The sequence below is a fragment of the Pavona decussata genome, unplaced genomic scaffold (assembly GCF_977016875.1).
Source record: "Pavona decussata unplaced genomic scaffold, jaPavDecu1.1 SCAFFOLD_129, whole genome shotgun sequence".
In the NCBI taxonomy this organism is placed as follows: domain Eukaryota; kingdom Metazoa; phylum Cnidaria; class Anthozoa; order Scleractinia; family Agariciidae; genus Pavona; species Pavona decussata.
Genome location: NW_028145543.1, coordinates 317489 through 333367, shown reverse-complemented (window position 1 = coordinate 333367; position 15879 = coordinate 317489). Strand labels below are relative to the sequence as shown.

Below are 15879 nucleotides of genomic sequence, written 5' to 3'. Positions count from 1 at the left end.
CATTTTCCATTACTTCCTTGGTAGAAAACAAGTTCTCTTTCGGGGTCAAAAAGAAAGGCAGACACAAGCTTTCGGTACTTTCTCAATACATTGGTCAAGAGACACTGAGAATTGTAGTAACTGAAATGACACCGAAAGCTCGTGTCTTTCTAAATTGTGGATCCCGAAGACGTACCACGAGAGAGAACGAGGTGGCGAACTCCTCAGTCTCATCGCCGCGATAAGTTTTTTTTACACCGTGCTTTGCGTTAAATTAAACGACCGTTTATTTTCTCGTTGAATAAGTAATCTCAGCATCTATACACAAACTGTAGGTGACACATTTGCTGCCGGAGCAGCGTTAAAATTTTATACCTATCTGTAACTTGAATTGGGTTGAGGCGACTAAAAATGACGCGTGCGAATTAGTATTCTGTATTCTTTCTTGCCAGGTATACGATATCAACACACACAAACATTTGGAAACGTTGAATGGTAAGTCACGCTGTAATTTTCATTCAGGCAGCTCCATGAGCGAAAAATCAACATTCACCCCAAGGAATACGTCCGCTTGTACTTTGGGTACAAACTCAGGACATCACAAAAACCCGTTTCGTTTCTCGTCGCCCGGTCGACCGATATAATGTTAACACAGCGCTTTTGAAAGCCGTGTGCTGATAGCGAATACAAAGAAAGCGCATTTTAAATAGCTTTTTATTGTTTTGTCCATTTTTTTTTTAAACCGAGCGATCTGCGTTCCAAAAGAAATAATTTGAAAGCAAGAAAGCAGATTGAATTGAAAACGTGAGCGGTGAATATTGTTAGGTAATGTGGCTAACTCTGTTCTGTGTGTTTGAGCAACTCGCTAGCAAAGTCCCGTACACTGACGCTACTTTGTTTCTCGTTTTTCTTTTTGTTTGTTTTTTTTTTCTGTCGTGTGAAATCCGCTATTTTCTAATTCTGATTGTAGATAGAAAAGTAGAACCTGATAGGGGCGGTGTTCTTGTTTTGTTTGTTGGTATAAAATTTAGATATAAGTACCCTGCTCAAACAAATTTCGCTTCTAGACCTGCAAGGATGTGAAACGAACCTCCATGATTTTTTGCCGATTTTATCAAATAAGCGGGCGAATAACCGACTTTCTCAGATTGGCATTCGTTTCGATGCTGGAAATGAATTGGCTTTGTCGCTTGAACGCGGGTATCACAAATCAAATAATAACCTTTAGAACCTGAGCCACTTGAATTTTACCAAGGAGGTTATTTGACCGTAACCGCCGAGTGAGTGTATTGAGCTAAAAAACAAAAATAAATAATAGATCCTTTGCTGCAAATAACTTTATTTGACAATTTTCTTCGTTAGTTTCTACATGTATTGCAATGCTAAATCACCTTAATAAAATACAGGTGTGCGCTTAAAATTACATTCGCGCACAACTTTCATAACGATATTTTTGAACTAGGTTACCAATGACATTGTAACTCGCATGGCAAGTGTAGTTATATAACTATTAAATGTCCAGTTCGCTAAGAGAGGTAATAATCTCACCGCTATAGCTTTGCTTCATTCGGTTGAAAAATATTTCGAAGAAATCCAAAGGCTTAAAGATATCTATTTCCAGCTTGGCCCTCTCCTCGTCCGACAGCTTTGACCACCTTTCAGGGATCACTCGATCGCTCGTGTGTAAGTTGCTGCATGACTTAACTTGGCGTAGTGGCTCTATCTTCTGTTGCACTCCACCGTCGCTGTAAGAACGAACAGGTCCACTCTTTTCATTTCCTGGAAGCTTTGTCAGGAACCCTCTAGTCTCCTTTAATTTGCTGTGCGCAGGATCGCCTGGAACGGTTAGAAAATCGCCGAACTGTTTGAAAGGTTGTTGTGGCGCCTCCATTGTGTGTTGAACTCACTCGTTGTGAACTTCTACTCTGCTCCTTTTAACTTGCAGATTAGTGACGTCAATTGCTAATACCGGTATTTACGATATGTGGTTTTACGCGTGGGCAGAAATACCCCTTACCCGTGTTTTCGAACCGTTACTCTCCCTCGTTGATCGCGCGGAATCGACCCACGACCGAAAATTAAAAATTGTTATGCTTAGAGTTTTCACAGATTTCTTCAGTGGCCCTACATGTCAGTATTTCGGTGTTATTAAAACATGGTATTTTTAGAAAGGATTAAAGTAAACTTTACAAGGACGTTTTGTGACGTTGATTGCTCAATAGAGTGCGGTAAAATTGAGGTTTTGTGTGTTCCATTTGCTGCGACAAGCTTCCTGTACTAAAGTGTGATCTTACCTTGAACTGAAACAGAAGCGCGATTTCTTTAAAGATTGATTGCTGTGGTATGTTCAAAGTTTATGCGTGTTTTCCTCACTATAGCTTTTACAGGGTGAATAGACGCCACCGGGTGTAACCTCACTTCCATGCTTTTAGGCTGTATTAAAACATGGTATTAAAAGTAAACGTCACATGGAAGTTTTGTGACGTTGATTGCCCAATAGAGTGTTAGGGCGAGGTTTTCTCATCCTCGGAGACCCAGGGGCAGTTAGTCGGGTAGCAGGGATTTTTGTGGGCTAAAGTTTACACGAAAATCCCTGCTACCTGGCTAACTGCCCCTGTGTCTCCGAGGATGAGGTTTTCTTTGATCCGTCTGCATAAAAAGTATTTTGGACGAGGTTCGCTGTAATTTAAGGAGCACTCCCTTACTGTTTCATTGCTTAGAACTGCAATAATAACTCTCAAAGTTTTCACAAATGGATTGTTGTCTTATCTGTGTAATGTATGTTTGTCTGTGTTTTGAAGCAGTAGTTGTTGGAAATACACTCTTAGCGAAATTTCCTCATCTAAAGCATATGAACTGTCGAACTGTGTTTTCACTAGAAACGTTTACAAACTATTTACCCATTCATAAACTGTGTAGGAATCGAAGTTTCCAGTACTGTAATGTTTTTAAGGCGGGAAATTACCGGTTAAACCAGTTTTGGTAGGTTGCGTTTCTAGAAAGTTCTGGCACGTTGTATAAGCGAATGTGTATTGTTCACTCCCTCTCTGCCTTTGAGTGAGGCCCCGTTTATTTGGAGAAAAGTTGTCCGGGGTAGAAGGGTCACTCGCCTACCCGAGCTATCCTAGGCGAGCCACCTTTTCCTAGATTTCCTTACAAAACTTGGCGAACCGTTTACATGAGAAACAAAAAGCTGGCTCGGCCGGAAGGGTGACTTGCCTAGCTGGGTCACCCTTTTTCGATGGTAGAGTCACCCTCCTAGCCGGGCCAACGTTTCTCCATATAAACACTTTGGTCTCGCCTAGCCGGGTCAACTCCGTCAAGGCGAGACAATCAGAGCATGCGCGAGCGCTGTTGGCTCAGGCAAAGGGGTCAACTTTTTTCTCATATAAACGGTCGCTGAAGTTGACTCGGCTGGGAGGGTGACCCTCTTTCCCGGGACAACTTTTCTCCATATAAACGGGGCCTAAGAAAGTTACGTGTATCGTTTGCTAAATTCGTTCGGTGTGTTTTCTGGCTGTTGGCCGGCGTCGGTGGGCGAAACTTTTCAATAGTATTCTCATCAGTTTTGCCTGTACATATTGGGTTATGGGCGATCTGCCTCCGCCCATAAGTAAATCGGGCAAAATACACCGAGGCAAAACGAAGGAAATACAGGAACGCCCACACCAAAAACGAAAGGGGAAGAAGGAAGCCTAAAACTGAAACCCTAGACCACTAAAAGGAGGCATATAATGGCATTCCGGCGTTATAGAGAAACCAAAGAGACTGAAAAACAAAGCGAAATAAACGTATCAACACAGAAACTCAATCGTGACAAGAAGACAGTATTAGAAAAACTAATGGCCAAAAGGGGAGAGGGAGAAGGAAAAGTTGAAGATAATACAGGATGGAAATGGTAGGGAAAATAAGGAAAGAAGGAAAGAGAAGAGAGATGAAAGAAGGGGAAGGTGATAAAACGAAGAAAAAAAAAAGAGGGAGTAAGGGGGAGAGAGGGGGGAAGGGACAGACGAAAAAGGAGAGTGGGAATATAACGCGATAGGATGCTACAAAACTGGTAGAAGAAAACAAATATAAAGAAAAAAACCAATATTCCAAGAGAAATGACAACGTAGTAAAACGTTTCCAATGTGTTGGAGTTTATCATCTTTCTTTGCCGCTATAATACATGCAAAGATTCCAATGTAGTGTCGTCTAAAAGGAATAGTATTATTGTAAGACCTAAGTGGGAGGCTCTTGTAGCAAGGGTTGCCATGTCCAGTTTAACAATGTTATCTCATAAACACACAACACACTTAGCTTGGAAGACATGCTTTGGTGGTTACTACTGCCAACATCAGTTACAAAATAATGTACAGAATTACTGGAAGAACTCAACTGTGTAACACTAATTCGAAAAGTCATTAAAGAGAACAAGAAAAGAATTCATGGGTGCGAAATAGTTATCCAAAGAGTTAAAAATTAACGTGTTTGAGCGGTTAGGATGAAGCAGGAAAAGGTTCTTCTGAACAGTTGATGTGAAGGTTCATAACATCTAATGAAAACCTAGCCAGGTGCATGGTATTGATTAGGTAAAGTCTGCCAACAATTGCCTGGTGAGAGCAATTTTGTAGGAATATGAAGTGAAATTAAATAATTGAGAAGACCAGTGAGGGTTTTACGATAGCTTACAGAAGAAAGGGAAATTTTTTATCAACAAGAACATCTAAAAAGGTATAGTAGACCCAAATCAGAAAGAAGTGAAATAAACATTTAGTCAGCCTGTCTAACATAACTGCACACGAGGGTAGAGAGAAATACTAAAAGCGCACCGAAACTTCTGCCAGGCATACAACCAGCACACAGAAAAAACTTTGCTATGTTGTGTATCGTCATAGCAAAGAGAACCGTGAATACCAAAGTACACAAAGTTTTATTCTGATCGCACACAATTGAGGCCGCACGAGTGAACAAGTACATGATCAGTCAAACTTGGGTTTCCTATGCCGCGAGAGCTTTTGATAGTTTTTTTTGTCCGCTCTAGACTCTATATAGTCGTGCGCGTTCATTGTCCACACTTCTGAAAGTCGACGATTCGCTATGTTTGTAAAGGCGAAGCCGCGCGTTCGAGTATCGATCAAGTTTTTCCCATCGATTACAAAACGAAGATACGCGATGGGAAATGTGAGTTAGCTGCCCTTCTGACCTGAATTTAGTGCAAAGAGTAATGACGAAAGTTGAGAATAACTTATTAGGAATACTTGACAGTTAAACGGTGGAAATTCGAGAGTTCACGACGAAGAAATTGCTCTTTGGGGACATTTTGTGGTATTTTCAAAGCAAAGAGGATCTGCCATTGCGCTTCTGGGAATTCACCTCACTAAAAAATTACAGGTTTGATTGTCAGTTTTTACTGTAATACTATTTTGGATTGACCGATTCTTGGTATTCCTAACAGTTTTCGCGAAATGTTTAGAAAACGTGCTTAATTCATTAGTTTGTTGAAAATTTGGCGCGTAGATATTTTATTCTTTTATATAGATATCTTTTCGTGATGAGAAGTTCGGTTATGTAACAACAAGGGTCACGGCACAACTGCAAGGAACAAAGGGACAGTAAATATATAGACAGATCAAGTAACTCAGTTTATTTCATTATTTCAAGTGCCTAGTATTTACAGTGCAGTGATGCAATCAGGTTGCAAAAGCAAGCATCATTAAGGTAGTTCAAACCGTAACGTTTAAATTGAAAATAGTCAAGTTACCGAGAGGTAAGTTGATTGTGCTGCAGTGACGTATATTATTTTACATTTCACATACAAATAATGAGTTTTACAAACAGTTAATGTGCAGTTCACTGAGAGAGGTAACTACCTCACCACGATTACTCTCCTTCAGCCTGCGGAACAAGATTTCGTAAAAGTCCAGTGGTTTGAAGATATCAATCTCCAACAGGCGAATCTCTTCCTCCGACAGATGCTTGGCCTGTTCGGTAAGCGAGTTGCTGCGCCGGAAAAAAAAATCTTTTGAGCCCTCGTACATCAGGGGTTCTGATTCGCTTCGTTTTCTTTCTCCTGGCCAGTCGTGGAATGCTTTCTTTTCTGTTACTACAAGAACAGGTTCAGTTGACTTATTTCCACCGCGCGAGATCTGTCGTTGTGGGTTTTTGTCAGGTTGTGGTGGCCCTTGCGTGAATTTTGAATCCTGCACATCGTCTTCTCGCCGTTCGTTCTGGTAAGCGTTGGATGGCTCCATTGCAGTTACCCCTTCTTTCGTTCACTTCCTTCGATCGTTCGTATAAAGTTTGCTTAATCTCTGATCGACTGCTTGGCGATTGCTCCGCTAGCGATGTGAAGTATTGTGTTTGGTATTCGCGATTTATTGCTGTAAGGTGAGTCACGTGGTGTTTGTCTTACACGTCTTTCTGCGCGGAACAATTGAAAGTCGGTGAATGTTTCAATTAATCTTCTCAGTATTTTCGAGTTCTGTTGGTAACAATTCAATGTTTATTTTTCAAATTCTGTTTGTCGCTTAGCTTCGAAATAAAAAATGTTGCTTTTCAAACTAAGCAAACCATTTTACCATGAACAAGGACCATTAAAATCCTGCGAACACAATTTTACTAGCCTTGGAGAGCAACAAAATAATTTCCGTTGTTTTTGTTTTCCTTTCGTTTGATTAACCGCCCATTAATTACCGTATTAGCAAGTCAATCATTTAGCCATGAAGAATGGGTTGATTGCACGCGACGTCATGGCGGCCATGTTGGTGGTATGGAACAATAAGATTTTCCTCCTCTGGGAGTTAACATCCATTTTTATGCAAGCTATGTGAGCAAATTTTCTTTTGTTTTTAACTTCAACATGGCGGCAATGCAATGCACATATACTCGACGAGCATCTTGTGAGGTTTAATTACAAGAAAACAACGAAAATAAGAATGACTAGGTTTTCAAGCTAAACAAATAATTTTACTCGAAAGAAAGACCATTAAGTTCCTCCAAACACAAATTTACTCCTTTTCAAAAGCAACAAAGTAATTAGCAGGCATATACTTCATGCAGTTAATTACCGTAATTTTTGGATGGCCGGAACGGCAAAGAAACGGAAAACAAACAACAAGGCGTTGCTGTCAAAACAGAGGCCCACGACTATGGCCCAATGTTTGGCTCAAATTGTTTAAAAACCATACCCTTTATATAACAGGACAATTTTTATAAGCCTTTGAATTGTTGGCGATGAGCTTCTGCAACGAGACAATAGAGCTAATCACAAACGTTTGGAAATATTCATTTTATTTTCGTTGTCTTTTCTTGCAATTTCACCGTACGTGTCCCCTTAACATCGCAAGGTGCTACGTCGAGTATTATCCCCTTTGGAAAGGTAATTAATGTTCGGTTTTTTACCGACAAGCACAAGGGTATTTGTTATAGCGAAATAATTGACTCCCTAATAAGGTAATTAATGAGAGGAGGAAAGGATCACAAACAATATAAAAATAGGATCACCTTCTGACAGGAAAACAACCCCAAATGTTTGGCAATGACAGACGCGTTCCTCGAATTTCTTGCGTTTCTCGCGCGCGCTACTCGCGCGTTGTGGCAGCGTAAAAAGTGTTTGCTGCTGAGAGTTTATCTAACTCCTGCTGCAGTCGTTAAATCTCCTCGGGATTTACTTTGAACGTGGCCAATCACTCAATAAATCTTTTATCTAAGTAGTAAGAGCGGTTTCCAGATTCCCTTAACATTCGCAAAATGACCAACATATCAGCCGTATTGGTGTTGAATACTAGAAACGGTCCCTATTTCTGACCAAACTACCTCTTTTTCTATATCCGTTTTTAGAATTGATGTTCGTGTATGCGAAGCGTCAAAACTCACTCAACAATGTGTAGTGATATAATTTGCTTTAGTTCTCTTTTTCTTGCCCTTAAAAACAAGAAGCAATTGGAGGCAGAGGACAAAACCAATACTAATCTCAGAGGAAGTGTTCAAACCTATGGCCCAATGTTTGGCGCAAATTGCTCAAAAACCATACCCTTTAAAATAAACAGGACAATTTTTATAGCCTTTGAATTGTTGGCGATGAGCTTCTTGAAAGAGGCGATAGAGCTGATCACAAACCTTTGGAAATAGCCAATTTTATTTTTCGTTTTGTTTTCTTGCAATTAAAGCGTCTTCTTTGCTTGCTACTGAGAATTTGTTTAGAGTACTGCTTTCCGGGGTTTACTTCGAAAGGAGGCAATCGATCGTTACATCCATCGATTATTCAAATAATCGATCTTTTATCTAAATAGTAACTGAAAAGCAGCTTCCAAGTTGCCTTAACATTCTTCATGCATAGATCACAGGTTCACATGAGGAGACTAACAAATTCGCCATATTAGACCGCGAGTAATATCTCTTGTTTTTGAGACAGTCGCGCGATAAGCCGAAAACCTGCGTGCGAAAGTCGCTGGCTACCCCTTGTGTTCAACTTGACTCTCACTGAAGGTGGAACTGATTTCCTCAGTCGCGCAAATTTTATGTGCGCGCGGACGTGAATTTAACTGGATATTCGTACGTAAATAACAAATGATGTTTGAACGGCTTACGTAGACGTAAAACGTTGAGTGCTGTTCAAGTTTTTATGTTAGCAAAAGCCGCTCACACATCGTCTCTTATACGCTTAACGTCACGTACGTACGCACATAAAATTTTCCCCACAGTGGAAATCCATCTTGAGACAGAACTCGTTCGGTGGCTGTGCAAGGCGAGTCATTGACACAATTTGCGCTCTGTGAAGCTCATTTTATTCCCAGTAGCAAACCTCTTCTTCTTCCTCTTCTTACCACAATATAGGAGTAACGCGGCAAACGCGCGAGTAAGACACGTTCAGCTCGAGCAACGCGTATGTTGTTGCCAAACATCTGGGGTTGTTTTTGTGTCAGTACGTGATCCCTTGTTGTTGTTTTCCTGAACCTTTGCCTTTTCGGCAAAAATAAAAAATACCGCGCATTAATTACCTTACTTCCTTGTCTTAGGGCGCTTTCCATTTGTCAGAACTTGCCGGCCTTGCCCCAGTTGTACAAAGAGCGGATACCTTTATCCACTGGATAAGTCGCTTTCCAGCGGAGCAAGTCTACTTGCTTTTGGCAAGTGTTCCACACAATCCCATTCTTAAATTTGACATTTGCTTCCACTCTATTCACAAATTATAGGACTATCGGGAAAATCTTGCAGACATTTTATCTGCCGGATAGCGAACTATCCAGTGGATCAAATTATCCGCCCTTTGAACAACTGGGGCCAGACTGGTCAGTTCGTAAACGGAATGTACCAATTTTCCTATCCTATCCTATTAGTCCTTCGAATTTCTTCCAAATTGCGCGTACAATTTTCAGAGTCGTTATTTTTCAAGATTTTGCAGCACCATCCCTTTAAAATGACGCACTTGATTTACAGACTGGCAGGTCAGTTCTGGCAAATGAAAAGCCGCCTTAGTAACCATGGGGAATTTGCGATGTAAAGAAATGGGTTAATAGCAAGGAAACAGAACGAAAATAAGAACGAGCACTTTCAAACTTTCGTGACCAACTGTTTCATGTGTTTAGATTAACTCATTTCCATTATAGTCAACTCCTGCACACTCCTTTTTAACTCCTGAATGCGCACATGCGCAAAAAACGAGTTATCGTAATGTGGGCAAATTGTCACTCGCTCGCTCGCTCGCTCGTTGTGTCGTAAACTTTATATTTAAATTAAAGATGTCTTGTCATCGCGGACAGAAGTGGAAGACGGGCAAATAGGATTTTTTCCGCCGCCCGGCTGGCTCAGTTGGTAGAGCACCGTACTGCTGAGCGCGAGGTTGTGGGCTCGAACTCGGCTGGACCAACACTCAGGGTCTTAAAATAATTGATGAGAATTTGCTGCCTTTGCTTTGACATCTGTAAATAGTTAGACCTTCACGGATAATCACGTGGAAATGACGATCTCGTCTCCAATTTGGGGACGCAAAACACCCGGCTCGGTTTCGCGGGCAAGGTCGAAAAATTCCGCCCGCTGCCCGAACCAATCAGATTGCATGATTTACAGAGTTCCGCCCGCTTGCGCACCGAGAAAAAAAATAAAGACCGTATTGCATTGCTCGAGAGCGCTTTCATCTAAAGAACTGTTAAATGTCTAGAGGCAGAGTGCAAACGAGAAAAGAGGGTGAGTAGGTAAATTGCATCGACCATTCCTCCAAATTAGTTTTCTTAACTGTACCGCTAGCTTTGCATTTGGTTCGCATGCTCTTACAACGTTACACTTGGGAAATATCAATTTACTCAAGAGTGAAGACATGTAGTTTTCTGACCTTATGTGTGAACCGATAATTTATGCAGTTCGAATGGCTAACAGTTTCTTAAAGGGACTATGTCAGCTGGGGTACATGCGCAGTAGAGTCGGGTTGAGACTAATTTACATACACTTCGTCGCGGAGTTTGCTTTTCCGCCTTTGCAAAAGCTTGCAAAAATATGGCAACAAACAGCCTCTGTAGTTACTAAACAACGTTTGTAAGTAAAAAGTCAACTAACTCTCCGAAGGTGAACGCCATTCAAACAAATGAAAACAGCTTCCTGAACTCTCCGACTGCATTTGAAAAAGTTGGCCCAACGAATTCAAACTGCTTCTCATCAACGCGCACATGCGCCTGGGTTGACATAGTCCCTTTAAATGTGACGTTCTCATTAAAAGGGGGTGCTGATGTTTCGATCTCTGCTGACAGGTCACGTGGGAACTGTGTACGGGCTTGCTGTGTTAAGTGCTCCTGGTCAGACGCGTCTGTTTAGTGCCTCTTATGACAGATCACTCCGGGTAAGTACTTCAACAAATTCGACTTCCAATCAAACAATTTTAATTGAAACGAGTCGTTCGCATTTCCTATGGTTTCCAAACTAAAAGGCGAGGTTAGAATAAAAATAAGTCTTCAGAATGAAAAAGGTGGGGGTAATTTTTCCTTCATCAAGTGGTTTTTCTGCATCTTAATGTTTTCTTTTGTTGTAGGTTTGGAATTTGGAGAGCTTCACTTGTGTCCAGACTCTTCTCCGTCATCAAGGGAGCGTGGCCGCTCTGGCGGTCACAAAGGGCAGGATATTCTCCGGAGCAGTGGACAGTACGGTTAAGGTGAACTTTATTTATTTAAAATTGTTAGTTGTAACGGACTGGCCTACATATAACATTTCCTAATCTAGACGGGCCAGCGATAAATCAAGTGAAAAGTGGTTTCCGTTAGAGCCAATAACAGGATGCTGTTGGAAAATGTTTAGTTCAAGAAACTACTCTTGTCAGTGAGCACCCTTCACCATTAGTCAACTCTTCCGAGTTAAAGACATTTTGTCGTGAGATTCAACCATGCAGGCACAAATGCAGCATGGGCCCATTTCCCGCCATGATTAAACAAAACAAATTACAGAATTATATGGAACCATCCCCTCTGGATACCAGCCTCGTTGCTGAATGGGCCACCCTGACAAAATAAAGTTTACCTTTCCGGTTTAAGCCCAAAACGTAAGGTAACCTCTGAAACTCACTATGATTTAACTGACCTGAAAATGTTCAAACTTATACAGACGAAGCGACACAGTGAACGCATGCGCACTTGATGATACAAGTGTCGCAAGCTGGCACCTACTTTTCTCAGAATGTCGGACGAGTCAAGGTTCGCTTGAACCTGTGAAAGAGATCCAAAACTGTCACCATTTGATGTAAAGGTTACCGAGGTGTATTTTAGCTTTCAAGTGGTAAAAATACAAAAGGACACCAGTGGCAGGTGAAGGGTCAATAGGATTTTCAAGGTCATAATATAATAATTCAGGTTTGGAAGTGTGATACTTAGGGCGCTTTCTATTTGTCAGAACTGGCCGGCCAGACCAGTCAGTTCGTAAACGAAATGTATCAATTTGAAGGAAAAGTTTTATCCTGGTCCTTTGAGTTTCTCCAAAATGGCGTGTACATTTTCGGAGTGATTATTTTTGAGGGTTTCGCAGCACCAACCCTTCAAAATGACGCATTCGATTTATAGACTGGCCGGTCTGGCCCGCCAGTTCTGACAAATGGAAAGCACTCTTATTGTCATAAAATTTATCGGTCTTGTGAGAAGCTATATCAAAGACTTGAAAGAGTGTTTCATCCGATTTTCAAGCACCATGAAGTTGGTTAAAAAAAAAAAAAGAAACTCGTTAGAGCCTCGTTTTATCAACCCACTTCTCGGTGTTTCTAAGTCGGATGAAACACTCTTCCTCGTGTTTTATATATTACTTCAAAGTCTCCCTTCTTCTCCCTAGGTATGGCAGTAAACCGAAGTGAATCCTGTTTAACCAGACGCTAGGCTGTACTTCTCTTGTGTTCCCTATGTTTGGTTTAGGCCTGTGGTGTTACGAAGCACCTTCCTCTGAAAGAGAGATTCGAGGTTTTGGACAGAATGTAGATAACTATATCTGGAAGAGGAAAATCGGGACAACGAGAACACAATGATTTTTTCGTCTGATCTTCGCGTTTTACAATTGGCCGAGTCCGTGGCTGCTCAGCAACATGAAGTGTCATTGTATGAGACAAGCCGACCTCTCGACTTCGGCACTGGTTCGGAAACTCTTCGGGTACTTATGGTAATGCTAATGGTAATGGTATTTATATACCGCATTTTCTGTATACATATTCAAATGCGGTTTACAATACTTCAGTGCAAGGGTGAGATCGGACATCAGCATATATAGGCGCCGCTGCGACCTCATCCAACCCACCCAAACCATGAAATCATGAAATAGCACAAAGACCAGACCAGCACACCGGGAACTCCATGCCCTACTTACACGGAGATTTACAAAACGCGGTGTTTGTTTCTGCGACTATTTATCGCTAAGAATTGTGTTCTTTCTCATTGGACCATTAGAAGCGGAAAAACTTTGGACATTTGCACTAAGGCTTTAAACAAACCTTGGATCGCTTTCGGGGCTGACTGCCTTGTGATTAGCGATGTAACAAGGAACAAATTAAGAAGCCATAGAGAAATTCAGGTAGTAAAATTGGAAATTGTAGAGTGGAAACCCATCGAAAAATTTTGTTGGACCGATGGAAATGTTCAGAAATTCGTTTTTCATGTACTAGCTGAGATTCCAATGACTTATTTCTATCTCCCTGAGAGAAAGTCTCTGCATCATTTGCGCCAAACTCTCTCAACCCCGTGTTCGCCCCTGTCTAAAATATCAATTCTCCTTACTAATTGACACCAGTTTTTTCTCATGTCATTTCTGAGAATTTGGTGGTTAATGTATATAAAATCTTGGTGAGTTTCGTTATTCTTGTTACCTGTTTTCTTGAGATGTATTGATATTGTAGGGAGTAAATTGATGTAGATCAGTCTTGGGGGTTATTGGGTTCATGCTCTTGGTTCTTGTTCTATTACTTTGCGAATATCAGTTGTTGTTCTTGCAAGTTCAACCGGGCAGTTCTTCTTTACAATGAGTTGATATCCAAAATAAACTGCAAAGCAGTCCGTATCAACCTCTCGTCTCTAGTCTTCCTTAGAGTGTAATCGAATGTGCGATTAGTACCGTTATTGGGCGCTAGATAGACGCGCTTAAGCCTGGGGACGAGGCTGAGCAAGTTTTGTATCCGTTCTCGTTCCCATATAATTTAACCTATTGTGCGTCCGCTGGCCGCTCCATTGCCAGATTAGCTTTGGTAATGGCAATTATGCTAATTAAAGATTAAAGATAAAGATAGATATTCGGATCTAAATAAAATGACTTTTTTTTTTATTTTAAGTCTCGCGCAAAGGCCAAACGGTCGGCTCTGGATATAGACGATTTTCCTGCCTTAGAATCAGGTATACAAGTGTAGTCTTTTTGTTTAAGAAGTGATGTTGTGACTAATAAACGAAACACAAGACGGAAACTAACACAAAATTCTGACAAAATTTCACTGGCAACGCGAACTAAGGCTGTCCACAAGTTGCTCGTAATTTCTCAAAACGTTGCTGAAAAGTTACTCGAAAAATCCAGAAAGTTGCTAAGTCACTGGTTCCCTCCAGTTCAATTCAATTTTATTTATTCACACGTACAACGAGATTCAATACAATACATAAAAAACAATAAACATTTATATTACAACGAGTATTGAGTGATAATATTCCCTCATTAATGCACATTAGGCATTTCCAGCTGTTTATGTAGTCTCATTGTAACAAACCTGCGAGAGTAACAACATAGATCTTCTCTCGACTCTCAGTAAAACTCAACATCGATATTATTAGCCTTTGTTATTAAAGAAATACCCATGTTTCAAACATTTTTCTCCCGCTAAGAAATACAGTCGACTCCCGATAACTCGAACCTTTAAGGGAAATTGAAAAAAGTTCGAGTTATCGGAGAGTTCGAGTTATCGAGGGTAAAATTATATAGAAAATGACCTGAAAGGAAAGGAAAATTGGTTCGAGTTAGCACGAGGTTCGAGTTATCGGGAGTCGACTGTAGCCCCCCCCCCCCTCCCCCCTCCTAAAAAAAAAAACAATGGTACATGTACAAAAACATGTAACTACTCACATGGGTTGTAAGTAGCCGCTTTTTCTTTAGCTGAACGTGAACGTGAGGGGAGGGGGGGGGGGGGGGGGAAATGTGTGACGAGCCCACGGAGCGTCTGCGTTAGAAGGTTACTGTTTCTTCCAGGACGATATTTGATAATTTTTTTTGAAACCGATATCGAATTATTACGTCGTCGCCCAAGGTATTGGAGAGATTTAGAATCGCGTTTGCGGCAAACGGTCCATGTGAGATTAGCGTTTATGTTTTGTTGAAAAATAAGCTCATAGATGAGAATAGTGGAAAATAAATCTGGCCTTCGATGCTGACGGAAGACTACTCAATTATACTGAGAAACTGAAAACGAAGGATGAAGATGGTCTCGCAGTCATTTCTGCTGTTTCCCGTAAACGCGATTCTAAATTTATCTCGCTATTTTCTTGGCAAAAAGAAGAGAGAACGCCCAAGTTAGACTTTGAAATACGATTGGTTCACAGCTATGTAATATCAGCCAAAATGTTGTCAACCTTCAATATAAGGCTTTTGGGCACTTAAGTTGTTAAAGTTGCACAGAAGGGCAAGAAAGTTTCTCAGAAATTGAAAAATAGCTAAAATAAGAAGGAAAAATTGTTCGAAATGCAAAAAAGTGCCGAGCAACTTATGAACAGCGTCAGCTTGAGCCCGATTCATGTCAAATCGTTTTCTCCAGAGCTCGCCGTTCCTCGTGCTAAGGCCCCTCTGGAGCAGAGAATGTATTTTACCGCGGTCTTTGGGTGAAATGCGACAAGCCAGAAAGAAACTGGAGCGGTTGTAAGGGTTAGGGAGAGATTCTGAAAATATGAAGCTTCGGATATATATCTCGGGATGAAACGAGAGAAAACACAGACTATTGTAATCTAGTCGAATACAAGAAACTAATCAAGGTTAGCTTAGGAAGAGAAGAGTTTTGCAGCATTTGTAACTACCAAGTTGTCAAAAGTTGTTATGGTTGTAAATAAAATAAATTTCCAGGTACTCAATAAATATATCTTATTTGATGTTTTCGTGCATGGTATCGTATGGTTTTACCAGTTTTCTGTGTTTTGAATAGTTCAAAATAAAGCAACCTCCAAATAAGGGAAAATCTCCGGGAACGAGGTTGAGGTGTCACTCATAAAATTAAACAACGCCCCGAGCTTTGATTCAAGTTTAATGACTATTCAATAAAGATTCTTCCAAAAGATTTTTATCCTTTAGTTTTGAATTAGACTTTTCTTTATCATAAGCTTAAAATTAGCTTTATAAAACATTTTTAATAAGCGAGATGAAAACCTCGCTTAATTTATCAAGCGTTAATCGGCGTTCGAACAACCTGGCCCCGAAGTGGTTCTGTTCATCTCTTGCACT

At 40.8% G+C, this 15879-nt stretch overlaps 1 protein-coding gene across 1 annotated transcript in view; it reads left to right on the top strand.

Annotated features, from left to right (window-relative positions):
* The window catches only part of LOC146468767 (E3 ubiquitin-protein ligase TRAF7-like), a 36643-nt gene extending 23308 nt beyond the window's left edge, over positions 1–13335 (top strand). Inside the window, exons 22-25 of the mRNA XM_085124138.1 lie at positions 432–474; positions 10704–10792; positions 10982–11101; positions 12262–13335. Of these exons, the coding sequence (XP_084980264.1) occupies positions 432–474; positions 10704–10792; positions 10982–11101; positions 12262–12273 (264 nt within the window). The 3' untranslated portion in view covers positions 12274–13335. The remainder of the gene's footprint in view (positions 1–431; positions 475–10703; positions 10793–10981; positions 11102–12261) is intronic.
* The last annotated feature ends 2544 nt before the right edge of the window (positions 13336–15879 follow it).